The following is a 26,222-nucleotide window of genomic DNA, read 5'->3' on the forward strand; positions in this document are numbered from 1 at the left end:
CTGCCCTGAGCAGATTTCAGTCGTTATGGCACCAAAAGTAAAAACACCATAAGCACGCACACGTGTGTGCACACACATGGAGCAGAGATGTTGGAGCAGTTCCTGTACCCCTTTCTTGATCTACAATTTACAAGAGCTCACTGTTCGATCAGTGCCCTATGAGAGATCACTGAATGCATCCAGGATGGTGCCTGCGAGCATGGATTTTGCACATCTGCCTCCTGATCGTTTCTGTTTGGTTTTGATCCAGTTGGGAGGAAGGGCTTGGGCAAAATAGCAAACTATCATTCATGTGGGAAGCTGCTACAACAGGAAGGGGAAAAGGAACCACTTGAACTCATTTTTACAACTGCTTCTGTTTTCCTGAGACTGGACTGAAACATCAGCATTTGGCCTACTAATTATCCACAAACCTCTGCCGTTTTATAGCCATAAAATAATGCTATGAACATTGTAAATTCAAATGTGCCAAGAGAAGTGCCAAATTTAAACCTGACTAGGCAAAATTAATATGCATAATAACTTTAATTACCCAATGAAGTACGATTTTTCACAGAAGCCCCTGCCTCTTCCTATGCAAGCACTCCATAGTGTTCAGTGAAAAGGCAGCTGATCTGTTTCCTCTTTGTAGCCTCCATATTATACCCTGAATGATTTGTTCCTCTTACAGAACAATTATTTAATGCTAGCTTTTTTAGAGATGGTCATCATTAACATACTTGAGTGCGTCACGTTATCACTGGGAGGTGAGAGACTTTTTATATGTATATATTTTATAAATTTCTAAACATATATGGAGATGTTATATATACATAGCACCTAATACTTCATATATGAATGACACATATGTATGACTGTGTTACCAATAGGTATTTTTATAGGTATGGTTTAATTTCATATTGTATATAGTTAATATTTCTTAATTATATAGGTATTTTATAGGTAGGGAACTGATTTGGGGCATCCAGTTTGCCAATTTTGGGATGTCCTTATTCAGTGTATTTAGCATTATCAAACACATCTTGGGCTAAGCATGGCTCTGGCTGACATCATTTATGCTTCTAAGTGGTCAGCAGCTCCACAGCCAAAGCAAAAAAGGTCCAGAGTTTATGAGCATTTATCCTTAAACACTATATTTAGCTGTACATAGGAATTCTCCAGGCAGAAGAAAATTCCTGTTCTCCAAAGCAAGATGAGTTGGCCCTTCTCATTTGCCATGTGGCATTCTCCAGGCCTCCTCTGTAATACTGTGACAGCCTGTAATACCTTTGGAGGTATTTACGAATATATTTTTTGCTTACTTGGATGACCCGAGAGTTGTGGTCAGAAACACTTCAAACACTACATCTCTGAATACAATTTCCCTATCTTGTTCCTTGGTGGACTTCCCAAACCATCTTTCCCTGGAAATAATCCTCCCTTGACCTTCTGCAAGCAGAGAAGGTGGTATGAGAGACATGGTACCTGGGGATGATGAGCACTCTTCTTTCTTTTTTTAGCATTTGGTCTGGGGGGACGTCCCAGAGAAAGTGTCCAGGATCATCAGATAGACAACCTTTACAGCTCCTGCGGGGGATCCAGTCGAACTGAGCTGATACAGGACCATCCCTGTGTGAGTTACTTATACAGATGAAGAGTTTTATTTCTGAAGTTTATTTCTGAGAAAGCCTTTGCCTCACAGCATATTTGAAGCCCTAGTTTGTGTTTACCACCCTAGAAATGACCTCTTGGCCTTCCTGTTAACAGGGAGGAGCAATCTTGGACTCACTTAAGGAGTATATCCATACTGAAATCAATTGCTTGATGTCTCCCATTCTGAATGAGCTGATTTCAGGTTTTCATTGTTTGATCTGTGTGTATCCATCCTACAAACAGCCCGCCACCACTCTGCGGGCTGCCTCTGGTCTTCAACTCCTCCGGCCAGCATTATTTCTCCAAAGGGCAGGCCTGGGCACTTTGAACGTATTTACCATAGGTACACAGGGAAGGACCTAAATGATGCTCCCTGATATGGGTTATTATTTTGATTTTGTATTCATCTTAACTCATGTTGGTAGATGGGTTGCTCTACCGTCTAGACAGGGTCCCTGGTGACCAGCCTGCTGGGTGACAGATTTATCTGACTTTCTTATTTTCAAGATGCTGTTGAAGGCATTTTACCCAACCTCAGGTCAAGTCTTTTACAACTTTGTCCGAAGTCATTGCTGAGTAAAAAGCTTCAAAAGAGAATGCTGGGAAACTGGATTTCCAAGTCGGTTTGAGCAACCATTTTTGACACCTTTGCACACCTTCCTGAACACAAGGTAACTTGCCAAAAATGGAGAAGACACTGAAGGAAGCTTATATTGAATCACTTTCTTTTGAAATAATATTTTCCTTAGCAGACCAGAGCAAGCCTTCATGGCTGCTTTTAACTCTTGTCAACACAATAGTCAGAAAAAATTTGATCAAAAAGCCAATTTTGTTCTACATCAAAGATATACCATAGATATTTGCGTATTTTCTTTTCCCCTTGCTGCCTCCATTACCTCTTGTTCACTCTTCCAGGGATTATCTCTGACCACTGTTTTCTCTGATAACATGAGTTTAGCAGTTTTCAGTGACTTGGAATTCAAAGATTTAGTTGCAAAATTTATTATATGGAGAATCTGCCAAACTGTCAGTCTAGTTTTCGCTTGCCTCGAGAAGATGGCAGGCTGGCTGCTCAGCTGCTCTCTCTGCTGAATACACTCTCTGGGTGAGGAATTATCTAAGTAATGGAGAAGCTTTTAAATGAAACAAATGACCATATGGATTTGTAATTCCACCTGTGATAATTTAAAAGGAATAAAAATGTGAGGATAATTCCATTTCTTACAAATCTTTCTGCCCTACTTTATGGCTGAAGTCGCTGAGCAGCTCTGTTGCTGGTGCTTGTTTAATCTTTCCAAAGAGGGCTCAAAGGATGAGGGGGGGCAGGGGCGGGGGGGGGGCTGTAATTTTCCTGATCATCTGCAAACCAGTCCAAGCCCCTTTCCTTGGGGTTCAGATGAGATACAAATACTTGTAAAAGGGTGTCACCTCTGAGTGTCACACAGCTAGATGTTTTCTGGAGCTGCCTAACCTGTGCTGGGGAGCTCTTCCTTGCCGTTTTGGGCACAGCCTGGAGCACTGGTTGAGCCACCCAGCAGCTCGCTGGCTCTGAGTGACACTGTCTCGCTCCTTCCCTTCCCTGCTCCCCTGCACTGGCTCCAGCAATTTTGTCTATCTTATTAAATTGGTGGAATACTAATCCAGCAAAATCCCATGTTTGCTGGAAGCAAGTAGGAGTGCATGGGCAGGAGGGAGGGACGCAACTACCCTTTCCAGCTTGTTGCCCACCTTCGGCCTCCAGGTATCTAACCAAACTGTGGAGTGTTAAGTCATGAGGCACGATGAGCAGACCTAGCAAAACCAGGCTGCATCGCATGAATTACAGAAAAAAAGAGAAGGCTTCAGTTCAGACCATCTGCAAATCCTGCATATTGGGTCCTATTTTCAGTCACATCTTTTGGAAGTTTCCTGCTGAGATGTAGATGTTTAAAAAAGAAATGCCCTCAAAGAATTCTGTGTATCTGTATGGCATTTTTCTATTCAATGTGGTTTTTTACCAGCTGCTCTAGTGTTTGTCCCTTAGCGGGGCTGCATGAGCATTCAGGACTATTAAGAAAAAGGCATTCAATGAAGAGGCCTAGTGAGGATTTTTTTCAAGGCTGAAGGAATAGTTTTCATTGGCATAAAAAGCCCCAAATGAATAACACATAGTGACACAAGGAGCCAATTACATGTAATTCTGTGTTCCTGCCTGAAAAACCTTCCATGGGGTTGGTGGTCTCTTCCTTGCAACACCATTGCTCTCCAGAGACAAGAGCATAGTATCATTCTAACGAACGTCAGGAAGTGTTTGGGATTTCACTTTCCACTGTGACTATATTAAATCCCTGTTGTTTACTGCAGAAGTAAGTCAGCCCATCAGGCTGGGTGCTTCCCAGCAAGTGAGCATCAGATGGTGAGAGGCTGCCTGTCATGCCAAAGCTTGCAGTGCACTGAGACAAGCAATGGCCACGAAGGCAGACACAGCCTGTGCTCCGGTTTCACTTGCAATGCTCAGGAGCATCATTCCCACTAACATGCCAGACTGCAGCCTGGCATCAAAGGTAGGTAGAAAACCTTCCTCCACCCTAGGAATCAGTGTTCCCTTCCCCTCTGTGGGAGCATCCTCCAGCAGCAGTGCCTCTGCCTTCCCTCAGGGGCTCCAGCTGCCAGCAGGAGCTGCCAAGGGTTCCTGTGCTTTTTTTTTAGGAGGTAAACCATCCTGCTTGAGTGACCAGGAGTGATCTGAAGTACAGCTGGTATCACTTGGTATTTCATAGTTATGGGTCTCTTGGAAAAAAACCCCAACAAAACACAAACCAAACCACTCTATTTGTGCAGAAATCCAGCAGAAATCACATCCTCCTCAGTGGCAGCAGCTCAAGGGGGCGGATGGCTGGAGGAGTGCCTCCTTCCCTGCTGTGGTCCATTTGCCACAGGTTTCTAGAAGCATGTTTTGCAGGAGCTTTGCCCACTGTAACCTTCAGACCCTCAGACAGACAATAAAAATTGCACAGCACTTTGCATAAGGATGGTGATGAAGAGGAGTAAGATGCCTGGAAGGGCAGTTAGGCAGCAGGGGAGGAAGGCAATGAGGAGGCAGAGACCTGTGCCTGTACTTCCCAACCTAGCAAGTGCAAAGTTTTACACAAATGCACAAAATGGAGCCACACCGTCCGCAGGGATGCCGGGGGCTGTCTGCTTGCAGCAGAGCAATGTGGCCGCAGGTCATCAAAGAAACGGCTTCTCTCTCCACCAAGATGGCCAGCCAAAGCCCGAAGTCGCGACAAATGCAGTGGTTTTCTTTTACTCCTAGGGAAAACTTCACAAGGAGTGGAAGTTAACCCACAATAGCTCCTTCCAGGGAAACCAAACTGCTTTCAGATGGTGCTGATTAGTCCATTGGTGTAAATGGGTGGGCTTTTCGATCTACTGAAAAGTGAAAGGCAGCATCCCCAAACCACTCTGAATAATAAGGTTGCCAAGTAAGTTTAACAGCTTGTGCCTCTTTTAATGGAAATATCATGTTTATACACATATACACAGTAAAGTACAAAGGGTTAGAAAACAGGCTTCATTTTCAGCCCCTAACTCTAACATACTGTATGTTAATCCCTGAGAGCACCTGTCAATTGCATGTCTCCTGCAAGTGATGCCAAGAGTGCGAATTCAAGTGTTCACCTGCAGCACAGGTTGCTTTTCAGATACTGAATCTGAATGCTAAATCTTCAGTACGCTGGGTTGGCAGTAAACAAAAATTAATAGCTAAACCATTCAATTCAGAGTACCAATTCAAAATCCATCCAGATGTCTTTGCCACAGACAGCTAAAATATTGTCTTCCTTCTCTCCAAAGAAATAAACTCAGCTTATATTCTGGTCACACCAAATCCATTACAAAATTAGTGCCTGTGAATTGCACAGCACTGATGCACCTGCAGACTAAAATCCTCTTTATATTCACAGGGCTGGGGAGGTTTATTAGCAGGGTGTGTATTCCTCCAACTCTGACCTGGGAGGCTACCTGGCAGTGCAGTGCAGCTACTCCAGCAAGAGGTACAAAGAACAGGCTGTGTGGAAAAGTCCTTGTTTCACACGTCTGCCATAACCTCTGTCAAGCCCTGACCCCGCAGACTCTAGCTAGCAATACCAATCTGGGCACTAGTTTTCAATCATCAACTGAATTTATTTCTCCTGTGACATGCACAGTTTCATTACAAGTTCAGTGAGACCGCAGCCAGCCTTTGTGCTGTGGGAGTAAAGGACAGAAAAGTTTTCCCTCTCTTTAATTGAAGGGAGAAGCTGGTGACAGCAGCAGCTGAGGTCTGCCCGGGCTCCAGCAGAGCAACACCATCAGGAGGACACACCACAGCACATTTCATTTCAAAAACGAGAGCAAAACCTGAGCAAAAACATAGCCTGAGCATGTGCTGGATGACCTGCTGTTTGTGTTTGACCTCTGCTTTTATGAATGTGGTCTTTCTTCAGCAAGCAGCAGGTTTACAGCCCTTCGTTATCAGAATTTGCCATCAGCATGCCATTCAGACTGACTGCTGGTAAAACCAAATAAGGCCTTAACCTTAACCTGCCGCAACCTGCGGGAACTGCTACTCTGAGATGTGTTCCTATACTAGGGAAGGTTTCCCCAGTGTTGAGACAGAGGGGTGAGGTATAGCCCTCTCCAGACACCCAGGGGTGTACTACCAAAGGTTACAATGACATCTGGCCATGGTTTCCAAATGTTAGTGGCCAAGCTGCCTGGTATTGTATCTCTGACTGGATGTTCATAGCATATGACTGGACGTAATACCTGGGAAAACTGCTTCAATTTCTGGAAGCTGTGTAATTTTCCTGGCCTGGCTATAATATGGAAAGGCTCACAATAAACCTGGTGGGTTTTTTTAAGAGGAACTTAAATATCAACCTAAAAGAAGCCCACCCGTGGCTCACCATCTCCCTTATTTCACAGTTAAACGCAATGACAAAAAAATTCCCTGAGACTAAAGAGGAGACAACAGATAGAGAATACAGGGAAACTTAATGGGGGAGGCAAATCTTAGATGACAGTGGCATTCAAAAATTATCTCAGCTTCTTTGTTGCTCCAAAGAAATCAGTCTCTTCCCCTGATTTATGGCTGCAGAGGATATGAATACCTCAACTACAGAAATATTTCATACGCGGCCCTTTTTTCTATTCAACAGAACAAACAATAGCATTAAGAACTGCATCCATACAGACTGTATAGAGCTGTACAGTTTAATACCTAGCCTGTCTTAAACTTTGATTACTGGAATTAAAATAAAGTGCTTAGTATATTCAAAACAATTGTAGACCTGGATTTTCACTGCCCACCAACACTGTGGTATATTTTAAACGTGTCATTATTACTATAAAACCTTGCAATACACCTACCTAAGCAAGGAGAGGGAGGAATGTCTAGTGTCAAAAGCAGAACTCCTTAATTTTGTCCATTGCAAAAGGAACAAACACAAAATATGATCCTTTCACACACATGTTATTTTTCAAGCTGTTTCTCAGTCATTCACCTGGAACTGGAAAAAAAAGGAAACCACAAAAGGACTGCACCACTTAAAACTTCCTATCAACAGCAGACAGATAAACTTAGTACGTCGTCCACCTCAAAATACCTTCCTGCTCCACCATCAGACACACTGTGGCATAGCCCTTGCCCTGTTTCTGCACCTTAAAGGCCATTATTCAGTATTTCAGCTCTGTGAGCAGTGGGCATGCACGAAAGCATTCAGTCTGTTATCTTGCTCAGATAACAAGACTAATGGCTCTAAAACCTTCTAAGCAACTGCCTTTAAATCAGGTCCTGCATCTGGCAGGAGACACCTGCCTCTGCTTTTGAGCCTCTGCTGCTCTTTTCTTCTCCTGTTCCTCTGCCTTCTTCCGCTCCTCTTTTAGCTCCTTGTATCTCCATTTAGGAATCTGCAAATAGGGATCATCCTTTGCACTGCTCCTCCTTCTCACCTGTTCTGGCTGGAAGGTGGGTGGAGGAGCCTTGGTGATCCGGACTTTGGGGATGACAAATCCCGGCCTGACACTGCTCCGTCTAAGCAGGTGGAGGGGCAGGAGGCTTGCTTTCCTTGTGGTTATGGGGTTCACCTGGGAGACTGTCAGGCTGACGGGCTGCAGGCTGGCTCGCCGGTCCTTTTTCTTGGGAATCACTGTGACTTTGGAGTTCTTAAATAGCTTCTCGTAGCTGCTAAAGTGATCTTTGTCCTGAGATCGGATCTCCTCGGCTCTCTGCTTCCTAAGGATTTCTTGCACAGCCAGTCTGCGTTTCCCCACAGAAGGCGGGCTGCCTGGGCACACAGTCCGGCATGACAGAGCAATGAAAGGACTGCTCAAACTTGTTGTCACCTTCACCATGTGGTCAAGGACCCCATCTTCCTCTGGGCCGTAGAAAGACCGGAATGAGACAGCTGCCCTCATGCACTCAGAAATCCTCTGCAAACAGCTTTTTGGCTCTGCAGCCTTGGCAAGAAGTTCTTTCATCTTTGGCCATTCTGGTTTAAATTCATCACAAAACTGTTCTGCGCATGGCTTGTCCATCAGCTTTCGCATGATGAAGGCAGATTCTGATCTTCCTGTGTAACAAGCCCATTCACGTGAAGTCAGTCCACGACTTGGGTCAGTCGCATGAACATTTGCCCCTCAAAGAAAACAAAACCAATTAGTGTTACTTAATGAAACTGCCCACACATTTCTTGCTATGATCCGAGTTGAATCAGGCAGCTCCCTGCAAAAAATGTCACATATGACACATAATAATATTTGTGTCAAAATGAACATGCAATAGAGATCAGATTCCTGACTTTCTGAACTCCTTATTTTAAAAAAAAAAAAAGAAATTAAGGCTATATATATGAAATTCTCTTCAAACAATGCAAAAAATTACTTTGAAATATTCAAATTCAAATAATGAATATCAGCTGCATTGAATGTTGTCTGCCATTTTAAAACCCATTCACTCAAGCTCACAAGAAAAGAGTGACAAATGCTGAAAGAAACAATTCTGTACACAAAAATCCTTCCCATACAGAATAATGTGTTTTGCACTGATTGCTGCCACTCAGAAGACAGATCTTGGGCTAATGATCACCAGTTCCATGAATATATCAACTCAGTGCTCACTAGGGGCGAAAATAGCAAATAAAATAGAAGTAATTTATTGAAAAGTATTTTAAAAAATAGAGAAAAAATCAGAAAAAAAAAAAAAAAGGAAAAGAACAGAGAAAATACCAGATGTACAATTCAGGTTCTCTTATCTCTGAAAGGACACTGTAGAATTAAGCAAAGTTGAGAGGATGGTGACAAGAGTGATCAAATATAACGAAAGTTTCCATACATGTCAGATAATGGGCAAGATGGAACTTCACTCTGAGCCCAGAACAGCTGTTCTCACCTACCTTAGATTTCCATCCCTGAGGAAATGAAGTAACTGTTAGCAAAACCATGTTATTATTGCCAAGCGGAGCAGCCGTAAGAGGCGACTGGGACACATGCTAGACAGTAGAGGCTTAGACATTTAAAGTACAGTGTTAGGTCCTGGGAGGAAATGATTTCTAGTGGTTATTATCTTTCGACCTTTCCTCCCCCCATTCCCAGTTTATGATCTTTATCCATCCAGTTCTGATATCTGACCCCATCATATTTCTTATATATTTCTGCGTCCTTTTCCAGCTTTGCCTTCCTTTTGATCCCTCCATGTTCCTATAAGCTCCCTCACATGGGCTTCTGCCCTTGTTCTTCACTCTCTTGCCTTCAAGTGGGGTTACACTCTTCTCCTCCAGGGCACCTGGCTGCCTGAAGAGCGGATACAAAAGTAACAGGGGGAGCAAGCATCCTAGTCTGCTCCACTGTGACCTTTACAACTTCTGTAGTACTATATCCAATGTTGCCACATTCCCTGGCAACCAGAAAATTGCAGGGAAGTCCTCTCAGTTCTGGTATTAGAGTGGGAGTGTGGGCATTTGTCAATGAGGATGGCATGCGCCTAGTTCTGCTCACATAGAAGAGGTCTGTAAAGGACAGAAGCAGCTCAATACAGAGTGCACCTTTGGAAGAATTGCTGCAGAACAATGAGCAGCAACAAGTGTTTTTGGAAGCTGAAGTTAGCAAGACACTGTCACAACAGCCCAACACATCACAGCTAGTGAATGCTAAAGGCTACAAAAGATCTGTCCAAAAACTAGTTCAGTGTCAGCAATCAAAAACAATCTCAGAGACATGTCAAGGACTTGACAGCCAGCATCATATCCTCTGCATCACACTCAAGTGATCCTGGACATACCACCTGGGCACATGCATCTTGATGTTTTAGAGTCTATGGGTATGTGGGTAAATGAATGAAATTGGTAGGAGAATGAGTATGAGTGAATACTCTCAGGTTTAAGGCAGTAACGTTCTTAAGCTGCAAATCCTTTGTTTTAGATTCTGCCTTTAAACTTTGACTGATCTCAGAGGAAGCTTTGCATGCTCCAGAATGCAGACTTTGTTCAGCAGCTCTGCAGGACATTCCCTGGGACAGGCATGGGCACATTGCCCAGCTGCTTTCAACATAACTGAGCTCTTTAAAATTCAGTTGTGGTTTACATGTATCACTGGCCCTGTAGATAATTTCTGGGTTTCTTGGAAGAGTTTCAAGCTGGGATATAAATGGGCTACAACATTTGACTTCTTGAAGGGCTTCTCCGTCAGCTGAAGCACCATTTTCAAACAGCCAACACAAAACTGACCTACACAGATCTTGTCACAAAAGAACAGAGATTCTGTCCCATTGCTTTGGAAGAGGGAGATGTTCAGAGACTGAGACCTGAGGAAAAGGCCAGAGAAATACCACAATAAATTATTTGTTTTAGGGTGGCTTATCTTGGTGACAGCATTTCAAACTAGCATAAGGGGGACTAGATACATATAAGGAATGGTTACCAGGAACTAGTTTGCAACGGGTCCAGTATAACCTTCCCCACAAAGGATGTTTTGTCATTACAGAAAAACAGAAGAAAAAGGAGAGCATGGGGAAAGTGATCAAAATCTCAGTTTTAATTCTATTAAGTACCAGTTGATTCCTAAGTCTCTGAGAAAATCCCTAAAAAGAGGATGCTAGAGACACAAACCAGGAGTGAATGTGGATGAAGACACCTTAAGCAAGGAGCTGGTTTCAGTTCAAGTGTAATTTAAGTGACATTTGCAGAAAGGACCACTCAGAGAAAAAGCACAGGGGCATTGCAGGGAGTCAAGCATAGGGCCCAGACTGGAAGGCAGAGGAGGCAAAAAGGAGGGAGTATTAATCAAACCAGAGTTCATTAGCTGTGGACTGGAAAAATGATTGTGAGATCTCAAAGGCAGCAGGGTTTGACAAAGTTCATGACTGCAGAAGTTACAGACAAACCAGTGAGGGGAGGAACAAAGACATACATTGACACGTCCTCCTGCTTCACTAGCCTGCTTCTGAACCATCCTACCCAAACTTCCTATCCCTGAATCTCTCCCATCTCAGGCTAGCCTCTTGTCTTGTCTCCTTAACACTTGCCTTGGTCTTCCCTCCTTCCCACTAGAGCTGATGGGGAACATGGCAGATTACATGGAAGTTGTTTCCTTGTTGTACACCTAAGAGGCAAGGATTTACCACAGGAAGGACAGCAGCTAAAGAAATTGTCTCCAAGTACAAATTTTAATGAACAGTATGCTCTGCCTGTAAACAAGCAAGAGGTATAGACAGCTGCTTACCATTATCTTCAAGAAAAAGACATGACAGCTCTGATAGGGTGCAGCTATGAGACCTTGGATCAGAGTTGTGAAAAAGAGCTGTGTGAGAAAGCTCTTGCTGGGGGCTCCCTGCTTTGCTTGGCGGCTGCACTGAAGCTCAGACACAGCTGTGGTCCTTGCCTGAGATGTTGCAGCTATGCCTGTGCCTGGCCGTGTGTGTTGCTGATCCGAACCCTGACTCACAGACTTAAGTTCTTCTTTTGACTTTCAGAAGTACCTTGTCTCTATGGACTTCCCTTGTCACCGTGGACTTGCCTGGCAATCACTGCAGTAGTGGCTGATCCTGGTTATTGTCACCAGCCCTGCTCCGTTTCTTCAGGGAGCGCCTTTTGTGGATGAGGCTAGTGTCGCTCTGTGCCTTGCTGTCACCCTTGGCTCACCTCCCTTTGAGGAGAAGCCCACTCCTGCTGCTCCCTTACAGATGCATCCCCAGGTGTTTTGGAAACTTTATCTCATAAAACAATACTACAGAGTATTGAAATCCTGATCTTGCAACAGAAATCGATGCTGACTTTGTACCTTGTAACACAAAATCTCTTCCAAGGCGTGATTTACTATAGTGGTATTGATTTTCTGTACAAATCAGGAGACATTTCTGAACAAACGTCATTCAGCAGAATGCCTCATCTGGAAGAGACATGAATAGCCATGTCCCTTTTTAAATGTGATAGCAGTCTTATTGAACTAATTGTCATTTCAGTGTAAGTACAGCCTACAAATTTTCTTTTAGGAACACTGCATTTGCCACTTGCCTTGATTTTCCTATGAAAGTCATTCTGAAGATCATTTTCAGCACAACTAATTTGAATACACGTGTCCCTTTGGGATATCAAAATCCTATTTGATTAAGAAGGTTTAATGTCCCTCCCTTGAGATGCAAAACTGACATCCTGAGTTTAAAGACAGGGAGTGAAAGAGCTCAGGCATCTGTTACCAACCTGTTTTATACGCAGTATTTAAAGCCCAGTCTCCAGATCCACAGCCACTCCAATGACTTTACTAAAGCAGCACTGAGTTTACGCTGGAGATTACAGCAGGGCTTGACACATGAGTTACAACCGGCATTTCTGTGCTCCCACTCGGGCTGGCTCGCTTGCTGAATGCTGGCAGCAGCACGGTCCTGGCAGCGCAGCAGCCTGTGACAAACTGTCGATGAGCGACTGGGTTCCCCCCTTACTCGCTGTGCACTCACAAATAGCAAATTCACATGTTCCAAAGACTCACTTTGAAAGAGCAACATTATGGCCAAGTGTCTCAGAGCGCCTTAATCTTGTAGTGATTGACCTTGGCCACCCTCCAGGAACTCAAATTTCAGAAAGAGCACTCACTTTGACAATCCAGCTCCAACCATCTGTCACACATTGCCATTACCTCTTCCCATTTGACTGTGTTAAATCCATGCTTAGGTGGCTAGAAAGGTGAGTTATTTTCCTTTACTGACGACCTGCATTGCCATAAGTGGGTGCCCGTCAGTAGAGTTCTTACCCAAGCCACTGAACAGATACTAGGTTTAAAAACCTCCTGGCTGTAACTCTTTTCTAAAGACACATACCTGCTTTGTAGCTATGCAAGCAGACCCACAGCTGATTACGGGTGTTTTTCCCCTATACTTCCATGCATTCTTATGCTTTAGCATAAAATTTTGCTGGTTTATTTGTGAAACTGATTTTTTTCACCAAATCTTTCAATAACAATTTCTTTCACCTTTTTCAGCAAACTAGCACTTTATTGTCAGCAGCTACTCGGTAGCCCTTAAGGCCCAAACTACTTCTAAATCCATTCTAAATAAGCAGCTCCCTCCCGCCCTGCAGACTGTACCAGACTGTACAGTGCAAAAAAATAATCTGGTATTAAAATGGGTGCAGGCAATTTGCCACACTTCTTTTGTGGCCCCTATTTTGAGCTGAAAATGTGAGAACCTGTAAAATACTCACCAAAACGTGTATATAAACTGCAGTTTAGAAACTGAGACTACATTAACTCTACACCTCTTTAGCCAATGGTATCCTCATTCTGATGCACAAACAGGCCAATACAACTTTCTGTAGGTAAACTCAATAGGGAGGCTAACAAAGCCATTTTCTGGCTGGCTAAAGCTTTGTTCTCCCCAATATTCTGTTTTCTTATGAATCATGAAAATGCGAAGGTGGCTATTCAGATGCCAGAGGCAGCAACCACATAGTGAACTTTGGTATCGATACTTTTTGTACAAGAAGTAGAATAAAAAGGACTGAGTTATCTACAAAGATGGAAAGATTGTGAAATATCTCCTAGTGACCAAAACAAAAAGAACAAGCTTCCATCAGATGTCCAGGGATAATAATAGAAACCCATGACACTGTAAGGTCAATTTGACAAGTCATAAGGTCTTGGAATTGAAGTTTTTTTTTAAGTGGTAATTTATAATGGGCACTATAAAATTCTGAACTAGCATACAACATTGCGGCTAAAAGGTGCTGTACGATGGGACTGCTCCTGTAGAGGCTGTTGCCCCAGTGACTCTTGCCCTTCTAAGTTTCCTCTCCAGGACACCTCCACCTCACAATGTATACAGCTGGAAATTCAATCGCAGTCAAGAGCCATCAGCAAGAAACATACTTCCTGTTCTCAGATGTGAAGACAGGCAGGTGGGCAGAGATGGATCTGCTCACTCCCTGTGCCACAACTCCCTCCTTGCATCAGATACAGACCTGCTGGTGCCCTGTTGCCCATAAACCTGGAAACCAAACTCAGATCTGTAGAGGAACTAGAAAGAGAGGTTATTCCCTGTGTTGCCAAATTTCCCACCAATGTCCCCTGTGTGATATGAACCCCACACCCAACTCTCCTGACAGGAGCCAGAGCCCCCAAATCTCTCCAATCCCTGCCCCAGGACCTGCCACGTTTGTAGGGAGAAGTGGAGGTCTGGCTATGGTCCCACCACATCGCGCACTCTTGCACCATCGCACCCACAGAGCTGGCAGCAAGAGACCTGTGTCTTTCCCAGCTGTGTCATGAACTTCACTAACTCCTTGTCTACAAATCTTGATGATCACACTCCCCTAACTCTCCTGGAGACTATGAATTTCACCCTGAGAGCTCTTGGAGAGCTCCTGGATGAGCTTCCACATGCAAACTGAGAGCTCCTGCACCAGCGTACATGGCTTCACTGCCTCGATAAGACTTATTTAAAAGCTGCACTCATTGCCAGGAAAAGCTGCACCACACCTCTCAGAGTAAACACCCCAAGAGCCAGTTTTCTTCTTGGTGTTTGCATGTGACTGTCTAGTATTTACAGTTCGATGATGATGAAACAGCAAAGCACTTTGCATACCTGCCAACATCAAGGCTTTCACACATTCAGTTCGGCCCTGCATCGCAGATTTCATCAGTGCTGTGAATCCAAACACATTCCTCTTCTCAATATCAAGCCCGGGAAAATAGTTCAACAAATAGTTTGTAATGGTTATGTGCCCTTAAAAGAAATGGAAAAGCAGAGAAAATATGTCACAGAGTTAAGGCGCTGTCTCAAGGTTAAACCAAAAAGTACTCCTCCAGGTTCAATAACTGGAAAAATGCAGATAATTAATAAGATCTCTTTTCCTTGTATCCTCTTCTGCTCATTTCAATCATCAGCCTTAGGGTTAAGTGACTTGTGACCAAAGCGTTGGGATAGGAGCCTGGAAACCTGGGTTCCCACCTTCTCTCAAGTTGCTCTCCATTCTGAAAATGGTAAGTTTAAGGTAAGGGAATTACTGAAGACCAGATGTTCACTCTGAGGTTGCAAGGGGCCTCAGTTTCTTGACTCAGTGAGTAGCACTGCAGAGGGAAATCCTACAGCTTATGGAAGGAAGGCCCATCCCTGGGGGGAACTGATTGCAGTGGTTCAGCTTTTTCCCTGCCCTGGTAAATTTGAGCCTTACAATCATGGTGCTTCATTAAAAAGTGCTGGCACATGGTAGTCCCAGCCAATAATGAACCGTGCCAGGCCTGATACGAGACAAAGGAATATTTTGTGTAGAATCCCACATTTTTATTTTTCCATCTGACCAGCATAAAGCCACTTGTCTACTCTCCAGCAATACGAAAATGGGGCTGATGTTCAGTTTTGGTAGTAAAATAAATGACTTCTAAGTTCTGTTTCTAAAAGCAACTGTTGTTGCCATTCATGTGCCTTGTACGCCAGGATAACTGGTGTCAGCAAGGGCATACTGAGTAGTTGAAGACATCTCTGGCTAAATGGTTAGAAGACCAATTAAAACATCAGGTCTTTATAGCTGGACTATCAGAAGAAGAGGAATATCTAGTGCCATTATGACTCATTCAAAACAGTTTTCCCTTCACTTGTCATTCATTTTATGATGCTTTGACGCTTTATAAAATAATGCAGTCTGTCAGGCAGCTGCAACAATCACAATTTAATTACTAGGAGCTGTAAAAATATTCTCTCATCTCACTCTACAGTCCAGCTGAATATTCGGTGATGCATGTCGTTCAAATTCATCTAGAAATGTTACTGAAGCAGATTATAATTCATACAGGACAATTTAAAAAGTCTATAGTGTCACATCTGGTGCAGATTTCATCAGCAGTCGCTTTATACCAACATAGTCCTGCATTCACTTTGGAAAGCAAGTTACGAAAATCTTTACCAATTAATTTAAGATGTTTTCTAGGTGTTACTCTTTATCTCCTAGAATTCGCTGGACTCTGTTACCTTGCTGAGTAACTAGAAACTCTCCTGAAACCTGAGCAGATGTAGAGATAGCGCAGATCAGCTTAGCAATGCCAGAGTCAGAGAAAACCAAATAAGGAGCTCCCTGTACTTTGTCCAGGGTGATGCAAATGAAATATAAAGATACGGCAGACCACAACAAGCTGAACAAAGCAAAAGTGAACTGGGTTCAGGGCGAGATCAAGTGACCTGGTTGTGCTTACTCAATACAGAGGCTTCAGCTTCACTGACTTTATGGCATAAGATCAAATCCTAGCAGGGTATCAGTTACTACTGGGAGAATCTTTGTGCCCAAATTGTTCCGCAGGACATGCTCTGTTTCACTGATGTACAGTGTGCATCTTCATGAAGGTTTTGGAACAGATGAAATACTGCTTTCTGACCACAGAAACCAGAGACAGGAACTAAAACAAGGAGAAATAATAAGATGGAAGATTTTTCAGCAGTTATTACATTACTAAAGAGGTTCTTCCCTTTGCCAAAAGTATAGCTGCAGCAAGAGACATTTTGTAAATCTTGGATGATCCTAAGAGTCAATCTTGAAAGACCTTGCTCAGCCAAAACTCTCCAGGGGACTACAGATGGCCTCAAATGAGACAGAAAAAATACCAGCAATAAAATAACAAAGAAAATGAAGAGGTTTGTGACTCTCAGAAGTTTTGTGTCTCAGGGATTCCTGAAAACCACTTCAGTTTTAATCTGCAGTAGCTTCTGTCCTCTGAGGTTTGCTTCAGATTTCTAGTTCAAGCAGATATCAAATTCAAAGCAAAACTCAGAGCTGCCAAGTTTCTGTTCAAACCCTGTCATACGCTTTTGATTTAAGGCCATAAAGTTTGCTTCAGTTCTCCTGCGTCTGGGTGAACTAGAAGCGCGTATCTAAATAGTAAACCAGGTGAGTCTTCCATGATTTAAAAGTCTGCTATGAAAGCTGCATGCAGCTCTAAAATAAATTAGCCTGGCCTCAGCTGGTTTGGTGATACTGAATTCATATCAGGCTCTTGCTATTTGTAAGCCAGATCTATCTTCTACGAGAACTGGCACTCTAAGGGTACACTTCTTTGCCCTGTGAACCATATTTAGAGATCAGCACAGATGTCTGTAATAGCTTAATTCACTTAATTGTTGCCACAGAGGAAATGCCTATAACGATGACAATATTACCTAATAATCTATGTAATACAGGCAGAAGGATAAGCTGCATGATAAGGAAGATGCTCTGTCATATAACATCACAATTTCATATTGTACCTGCAAAAAGCCTGTATTTGGTCTATGGGTGGTGAATGCTTTCTGATGAATGGATGGAACCAAAGACACCCAGAACCTTTTATCCTCTGGACGCTTTTGGTGTTTGTGTTCTCATATCTCCCTTAATAAACAGAAACTGGGATAACTTCCAATTTTGTGCTCCTAGCTCTGCAGTCTTACCCCAAACTGGTCCCTGTATCATAAAACATCTATACTTTATGAGCAAATATGTCTCTCTCTAAACACCAGTGTATGCCAATTACCATACACTGTCACTGATGTAGCTGCATCCTCAGCAGCAGCAGAACTGGGAAAAAAAATGTTAATTTTCCTCCCTTTTCCCTTGTTTTGGAACTACTCTCCTTCCTTCCTTCCTTTCTTTCCACTTGTTATTTCAGTCTCTTGTTTGCATCAATCTCACATTTTTTCTGCATTGTGCTTGTACCGCTGTTTAATGATTTTGCTTCTGCTTTAACAGCATCACCACCCTTTTCTGGGCACCACCTGCTGTAGGCTGCAACAAATTTACAGTTTTGGAAGGCAAACCCTCTTTGAGAAGGGATCCCACATCTGTAAGAAATACTGAAAAAGCAAGTGAACAGATCAGCTTTCAAACCTTAAATTTATACGCTAAGCAAAGCACTTTGTTTGTGGTTATTTTTCTATACTAATAAGCTTGTTAAGAAAGTACGGCTTTTTACTGGTCCCTCCAGCCCATTCTTCTCAGGTCAGCCCATGCAAAAAACTTCAGCTGTAGATACTTTCTTTGAGGATAAGAATCTTAAATTATCAAAAGCAATATGAGGAACCGAATTCACTTACCTTCTGAGACTCTAGCTGGCCTTTAAGATAATTCTATTTAATTCAAGCTGATGCTCAGATTTGAGCATCACGTCTGAGCAGTCATGAAACAGCATGGGCAAGTGTGGATTTTACACTCCTCTAGCAAAAGTAAAGAGGCCTCCCTGTCATATCCCTTGGCATCTGTACCTCGTGTTAAGAGGCAGCCTCTGAAACACAAGGAACATAACCTCAGGACTGCAGCCTCTTTCCCATCCAGCTCCTCTTCAGGGTCTGGCCATACACAATGGCCCTCCTGGTCAGCAGGTCATAACAAAAATGGCAGCACTTTCTGAAACCTTCTGATATCCCCTTACAATTAATTGAAATAGTGTGGATTTGCTATTAGACTTTCCACAAGAAAACCCATATTTTTGGTATAAATAACAGCAATCTCTCAGAGTAATTTATTTTGCAAAAATATTATTATTTTCATGGCCAAAAGTTAAAACCAAAACAAATAAATCCTCCACTAAGGGAAAGCTTACATAAGCTGTGCTTTCAGTTCTTTATAATACACTACTCAGTGTTACTACTTAACATTCAGCAATAATTAAGCAGCATCTATTGCACTCTAGCTCCTCTGGTTGCAATGTTAACCTCGCAGTAATCTCTATTAGCACTAAAGCAGTATCTTGTGATAATGAATTAAATAACTGGTGTCAACACTGTAGCTCAGGATTATCATAGGCAGGGGAAACATCCAAGTTGTTAGGAGTTTGTATAAGCTTCTGCTGACTACAGTAATTTCCAGTTGCTTTGGGGATCAATAGCAAGTACTGGCAGAGAGTGTCAAGTCAATGTCAGCCCTCTGGATTAATTCTGAGCTCATTATCATGAGTTACAAAGGTCAGGAAGGAGTCAGTATTAAACCTTTTATAGTCCAAATTTATATTAGAGCAGATAAATAAAAGCAGGTTAGAGTTTTGGAGACTTCTCCACTTTCTTTGGAAAGCTACTATACTCATGACTTTGCTATGAGCATGACTACTGTGGTTGCAATTCTTTTTTCCAGTATTCAAGACCTATCACACTGTCTTTAGCAGAGTTCACCTTTTGGTACAATACAAAGCAAAGTTTGGTATTACCTGGAAATGCCTAGTGGCAATATTACTAAATTAACATCAAAGCCAAACTGCTCCAATCTTTAGACATGGCTTGTAATGTCCACTGATGCTGCCTGATGGAAATTTGTGTCCTCCAGCCAGCCAGGGTCTGGGAGGGAATACTATGTCCCATGAACTACCACAAACATCCCATATTCTTCCTCAGTGAGAAGACATGGTAACAAAGACCTGGTATGCATTTCCTTCTAAAGTGACTGACTTTGAGGAGCACGCCTGAGAGAAGCAAATGAAACCACGGATGCAGAGCCAGGCAGCCCTTGGAACAGCTTTTAGACTACAAAGTGATGGCCTCCTTCGTCAAATATTCCCTGATTTACATACTTTAGCACTTTGTTAACACTTATAAGAGAAAACTACAGCTTCCCCTAAAGGCTAAAGCACAGTGTTTCAGTTTTAACAGAAATAATCCACGGATTGTTTTTTAACTCTTTTGGGATCATCCCTTACATTTACGTGATCTGTTATACTTGTTCACTGAATATTACCATGCTGGGTGGGATAAAAGAAAACTTGGGGATAAACTCTGCTCTCACTCCAGTCTGCATCAGGATTAACATGGTCGATGTCAATATAATCAGTCTGTTATAAAAGCAGTATTGGTAAACACTGAATCCTGCTGAGACTATGGAGTGGCTGAAGAATGTCTTAGCAGCTAAGATATTTCTTAATGATGATACATTTTCCTACAGTCAGCAGTTACTACAGACCCACTGAGGTAGGTGCAATAAGCATGAGAAAAGAGATGCTATCAGCACTAATACAGCACATTATATGACCACAATGTTGACTGGTTGCTTGCCAGAGCAAACATAGGAAAATCAGCTTAAAGGACCAAAGCAGTATAGTACTGTACATCTGGGGAAAGATTTTCTTTATTTTTAAGTTAAAATAGTTAATGGCATCTTACTAGAAATGCATAGCTTTTTCTGTCTTAATCCATTGGATAAATATTACTGTAGATTAATTAGTTCAAGAAAATCATGACAAACTTACTTGGGAGTGGACTTGGCCAGGATTGTTTTACGCAGACTAATTTCTTTTAGGGCTTTGGAAAAAATCCTAAAAATAATAGCCACAACACACCCTGTATGCAAGAAGTGAAACAAAGAGCCTTACCTGCCTGTGCAGCTGTAATTAGAGCCGTGTTTCCTTCATTGTCCTGCCAGTTCACATCAAGGTGAGGGCATTGTGCTAAGGCTATTACAATATCCACATAACCTTGGTAACAGGCAACAATAAGACCATTCTGTAAGTAAAATATAAAGAGAGTTAGGTTTACCAGACTCAGAAAAGTTCACTGAGGAAGCATACTAGTCTGCTTTTTTTTTTTTTTTCCCCCCAGACTGAAGAACTGAAAAGGTATCAGCATAACTAGTGATTAGCTCCAGGCACAATGTTCAGATCTGAAACACAGCTTTTTATCTCTGCCCTTTGGCAAGTAACATTTGGTATTCCTCAGAAATACCTAAGAGAGTAGGTATTATATTATGCTACTTGGAAAGTAACTGTTTATAAATGGCTTATGCTTATATGGCTATATACTCTATATCCAAATGAGAATAAATCAGATTTTATTATATAATAAAATGAACCCAGCAGGTAAGATGAACTGGACCTGCTCTGAATATTAATTCTCTGAAAAACAACTACTTGCTTTCTGAAGGGGAAGTGGTAGGCAGGAGTTGTGTTCAGACTGCCTGTTGCTATCTTTAAATGCTTCAGGTTTCCCATTAGAACTAACCTTTTTTTATAATCAAAAATAAAATAAAATTGCTTTTAGAGTTCCTGCTTAATGTGCTTTATAACAGCTGGAAGCTGTAAAACTTCCAGGAGGAAGCCAAGCCAGGAGGTAAACCTTGTAACTCCGCTTGGTATCCAGATAGTGTTTCACTCCATAGCAGCAAACTGACACCTTCCCTAAAATACAGCAAAATACACTTGTCATTAATTAAATGGAACTACAATACTTAATCCTGGCTCCTCACTTGACCACTAGGATTAAAACCATTATCTCTGGTCTTCAGGACTAATCTGGCAGCCTGGTGTTCATCTGCAGGGAGCTGACGGGTGTAGAGGAGGGCAGGTGCAGATAAATCAGTGTTCCCTGTGCTCCCTCTTCACTGCCAACACATGACTCGGTTTTCTTGAGCTCAGCACCAATATCTGACTATTGAAAAGATAAGTGCAGAGACACAAATCTCAGCCTTGCTGGTAACCCTGCCTGCCTAAAACACACTCACACAGACCTGCTGCAAGTTCCTAACCACAAAAGACTACCAAGAAGGAGAACCTATGTTATGAAAATTTAATGGCCCGCCCTGACTCCTCCATCATTTTTCTAAGCATCTCTTGCCTAAACATTCTCTTTATTTCTTTTTCCCATAGACACTACTGAGACAGAAACATTCACCAAATGACAACAATGATGGCTTCTGATTTACTGTGATTATAACTAGTTAGTTAATATTTCAGTGTCCTGTTTCATTGTTATTCTGGATAATCCTTTTGGCTTAGGTGGAAAATGGCTTCATTAAGATACAGAGGCAATGCCAACTCTTTGGGATGCTCACAGGCTATGTAGGGTATTTCTCAATTACATTTTTTGATATCTTTTATTCTCAATTTACTATTGTCCTCAGTATGAAGCAACACCCATCACTGCTTTATAAAGATCATCTCAATTTCCTTGTGAAGAACCTGTAATACTTCAAACCATTCTACTGAAATTATACAGAGGATTTCTGCTTAAAGTCATATATATATATATGACCTGAAATAATATTCACTAAAACATGTGTACTCTCCTGGTGGTGTTGTTTCGATTAATCCAAGTTTTACTACAATGTAATCATTCTTAGCTTTAAAAAAAGTTGTGTCAGTGTCCACTTGGTAAGGACTTGAGCATTATTTTAGTTCTTTAATAATTTCATTTTTCACCTGATGTTCAGGATACAGGTCTTTACAACTCCAAAAGCTCTGCAGATTTAAAACATCACCCATTCATTCGGTAAAATGCCAGTTACTAATGAAAGCAGAAAACTAAGTATACAATAGTTTGGAGACCTAGAATTTTTGATAATAAAAAAGGGGATCGTATTGTTCACTGAAAAAATTGGCATTTTTGAAGCGAGTGAAATTTTCAAAAAGCTGTAAGAATAACTTAAAGTAGTTATCATCTCAAATGGAAAAAACTGTTTCACTTAGTATCTGAAGGATATTTTCACAGTATATTTTCACAGGATATTTTTGTGTTCTAAAAATATTTACCAGATGCTTAAAAAAATACTCATTTTTTGCTCTCTTTGAAAGAAAAACAAATTGTAAAACAGTAAAAGAAACAATAACAAACAATAAACATTAGCTCTTTTTTGCAAGAGACTTTTGCATTACAGTATTTTAGAGACTTTTGTCCTACTTTTAGTGAGTACTTCCATCAGATAGGATCTAATGCATCTAACACACACTGGCATTCTGATTTCAGCAGACACGAGACACAAATGATCTCAAAATCAATCAGCGTCATTCACCGTTCTGAGTTTACAAACCAGAAGGATTACTTAGGAATCAACATTTTCTGAAGTTTATTTTCCAAAGAGGCTATCAAAGACTGCTTGCTTAAGGATAAGGAAAGGCAATGGAAAGTAGGAACTTTCTGAGGGATTACATAATGCAGTAGCATGGAAAATCATTTCTGAAGGACAACTGTACGAATCTGAAGTGGGTCAGATAAGAGTGTGAGAACCTGGTGTTTGATGGAGCGTGCCCAGCACTCCCTGGTTGAGAAGCAAAATGAGCAATTGCATGAGGACATAAAAACACGTCGTTTCACCACCACATGGTTCCCAGCACCATCCAGGGCTGTAAAGCTGATCCAAGTGCTCTCTGGTTACCCTCACTGGTTACATGTTTCACAGAGAGGTGGGTGAGACAGACAGCTTGCTGAGGGACTGCTTTCCTTCGCATAACTCTTCCAAGTGCATCAGATATTGAAACGAAGTGCAAGAGGCTGCATCTTTAGAATGAAAATTGCAATAAACCTCTGGATTCAATGGTTATTTCCCAAGTCCTGGTTCAAGAATACCATGATAATTTGTGGTTTCAGGTTGCTTTTTTTTCTGTCCTTTTTTTTTTTTTTTTTTCTTTCTCTTTCCATCCATTTCTGGCCCTGTCTGTATTCTGCTTGCTGAAAGTTAGTACAAGCAGATCAGCCAGGATGCATAATCAATCAATGGCAACATGAGTTATTAGTCTGGAATCTTGGAATCTTTAACTTCATATACCAATAAATACTATTATGCACAGCCGTAATATATTACAAACTCTTTCAACAATCTCAATTAATAAATATAACTGATACAAAATTGCTTTCAACAAACTGCCTTTTGAAGCAATCGATAAATGTATCACAGCAGTCTGCAGGAAAATACAGCTGTGCACTTTGTTTTTTTAAAAGATAAAAATTAAGCAGTATAAATTAATTTTAGCTAAAAATTCTGAACCCGAGTAATCTGGTTATTCTCAGAAAAGAGATGACATTTTATCTCATTAGTGTTCTACCAAGGCATCAATTATTCTGCTCCTCATATGAAGGGCCATGCTGCAATTATGAAGTGGTCAGCATATGTGGGAAAAAATCTATATATTTTTCAAATTGAATCTTACTATTATTTTGTCAGTAAGATCAATTCTCACAGACATATTGACTGCATGTGAAAGCTTTAGGAGAAGGAAGATTGATACTTCTTAAATGCATGTCCTCTCCCTAAGACATCAACCTTTCTCCTTCAACATCATCCTTCCCTCTTTTTCATATGTCCTCAGCCACCACTTATTTTAAATAATAAGAAAAACTCAAACTATTTCCAGTATTATTATTATTAATAATAATAAAATTATTAGAAGGAATAACTAACTGTACATATGTCACAGCACACAAGCACAGTATCCCTGCTTTTCAAGGACTGTTGTGTTAGCTAAGATTTGCTCTCTCCCCATCAGTGGCCAGGGTTGCTGCCTGTCAGTCTCCCAGACCAATGAAACAACAGGCAAAAAATCTGCTTTGATCCTCTGTGCGGAAGAGACCTTAAACGTGAAATGACATTGATGCCTTCGGACTATAGGAAAAGGGATTTCTTCATTACAGGAGACCGAGGCTGCTGTCTTCTCTGAGGTTTGCAACAGATCCTATTTCATTTTTCAAATATTGCATACAGACTCTGAGTGACAAACAAGAAAACATGAGTCATCCATCACCTCAACTACATTAACATTTACTGTTGATATTTCCACATAAAGGGGGGGTTGAAATTCAGCTCAGTTACAGGTTTTTTCCAAGTAGAAGCCATAATACTGCCAGGTGTTGAGGGCTCTGTCTTCCCTTCTGTGGAATATTAAGCATGTCACAGAGCTTCCCCACAGTTCTATAGTACATGATATATCTTATTTCTTATGTAACTAGCACAGTTTTGAAAGATCCCCCTTTGTTTTGAAGTGACAGAGCAAAATTGACACTATTTTATTTAGAGTATATGACAAAACAGTCAGTCTGGGCTAAATTAGTTATTTTCCATATATTCTAAATAAAGTATAACTAATTTTCTTGATTTCAGCCCAGAGTACATAAATGGACATTTCAGATGTGGGACTACCTGAAGTTAATCAGATGTTGCAACACCCTTCTAAAGCAGTGTTCATACTGTAAGAGTTTCATAGTGCTCTTCTGTAATCAGACTAAAAGTATTGTATTAAAATTTCCTACAAAAGCATAAACTTGAAATTCTCATGTTTGAAATAGAATAAAATAGTCCTGGGAAACTTTTGATTCCTTTTAAACTGATATTTCTTCATGTGCCTTCGATTTCATGTAAGACTGGAATAGCGCTGCCACTATAAAAATAAACGCTGCTTTGCCCAGCTGTGTTGGCTAATGACATAACAATATGTCTGATTAAGTGAGATGCTGGATATCTCAGGAGACAATTTTATAAATCAGATGTTATGACAAAATTACAGATGTAAGGCTCTTTGTGCACTAGATCATTACAGATAATAGAGATCACAAGAAACAGTAGAGGATCAATAATGAACTCAAGCTGAACAGCAGAGCAAATCACATACAGCATGCAATTATTTTAGCTTTTAAAAAAATCTCTTCAGGCAACTTATTTTCCACTGAGATGCTGAGAATAAAAACAGCTTATTATAGCTTTTCGCCTATTATCCCAGACAAAAATGGGTCTGGCAAAAGACTAAATTGACATTACCCATTGCTCTTCATAAGCATCGTGATAAACAACTGTCTGGTTTGCTTTGCATGCATCTGTAAGTATTAATGACAGTTCTGCAAGGTTGGTTTAACAGCAATGATTAAAACTGCATGTAATTGAATTAAATGAGATAATGATTCATTGTAATCCATAATCATATGCAGGGACAACTATGAAAATTATGTCTAAGTTAAAAGGATATTACACAAACAATATTATGAGTAATAGAAATGGAAGAATAATAAAGCATAATGGAATACAAAGTTGTGTTTAAACTTTTTCTTGTTGATTTACTAAAATAATATTTCATATATTTAATATTTTGTGCTATACATAACTCACTATTATAACAGAACTATATATAACCATCACTCACTATAACATAATTCACATACAAAGGAAAAAAAAAATCAGGTCAAGTATTTCAAAATAAATCTCCCAAAATGATTTGAGGGAAATTCTGATCTCCACTAAAAACTGCAACTCTGTGAAACTTGGGTTAACAGAGATTCTAAATTTACATTGTACTAAAAAAGAGCAAAATTTAGTGCTGAGCATCACTATCCGCTATATACTAATTTGTGTATAATGCACAAAATCTTCCAGTCTGCATAAAGC

The 26,222-nt window shown here is 41.1% G+C and overlaps 1 protein-coding gene and 1 long non-coding RNA gene across 3 annotated transcripts in view; one reads left to right on the plus strand and one right to left on the minus strand.

Annotated features, from left to right (window-relative positions):
* Nucleotides 1-1,517: 1,517 nt before the first annotated feature.
* LOC141954007 (uncharacterized) lies at nt 1,518-4,092 on the plus strand. Its single transcript, XR_012632060.1, has 3 exons — nt 1,518-1,612; nt 2,140-2,303; nt 3,976-4,092. It is a non-coding gene; the product is annotated as an uncharacterized LOC141954007 (long non-coding RNA).
* Nucleotides 4,093-5,097: 1,005 nt separating this feature from the next.
* ANKRD33B (ankyrin repeat domain 33B) overlaps nt 5,098-26,222 on the minus strand; it is a 48,453-nt gene continuing 27,328 nt past the window's right edge. The window contains exons 2-4 of one of the 2 annotated variants that reach the window (XM_074874414.1): nt 20,455-20,584; nt 14,723-14,863; nt 5,098-8,291 (exon numbers count right to left, since the gene is read on the minus strand). In XM_074874414.1, coding sequence (XP_074730515.1) covers nt 7,441-8,291; nt 14,723-14,863; nt 20,455-20,584 — 1,122 coding nt within the window. In that variant the 3' untranslated portion in view covers nt 5,098-7,440. The remainder of the gene's footprint in view (nt 8,292-14,722; nt 14,864-20,454; nt 20,585-26,222) is intronic. The other variant, XM_074874423.1, reaches the window with a different exon arrangement.

Source organism: Strix uralensis, chromosome 1 (genome assembly GCF_047716275.1).
Source record: "Strix uralensis isolate ZFMK-TIS-50842 chromosome 1, bStrUra1, whole genome shotgun sequence".
Lineage (NCBI taxonomy): Eukaryota > Metazoa > Chordata > Aves > Strigiformes > Strigidae > Strix > Strix uralensis.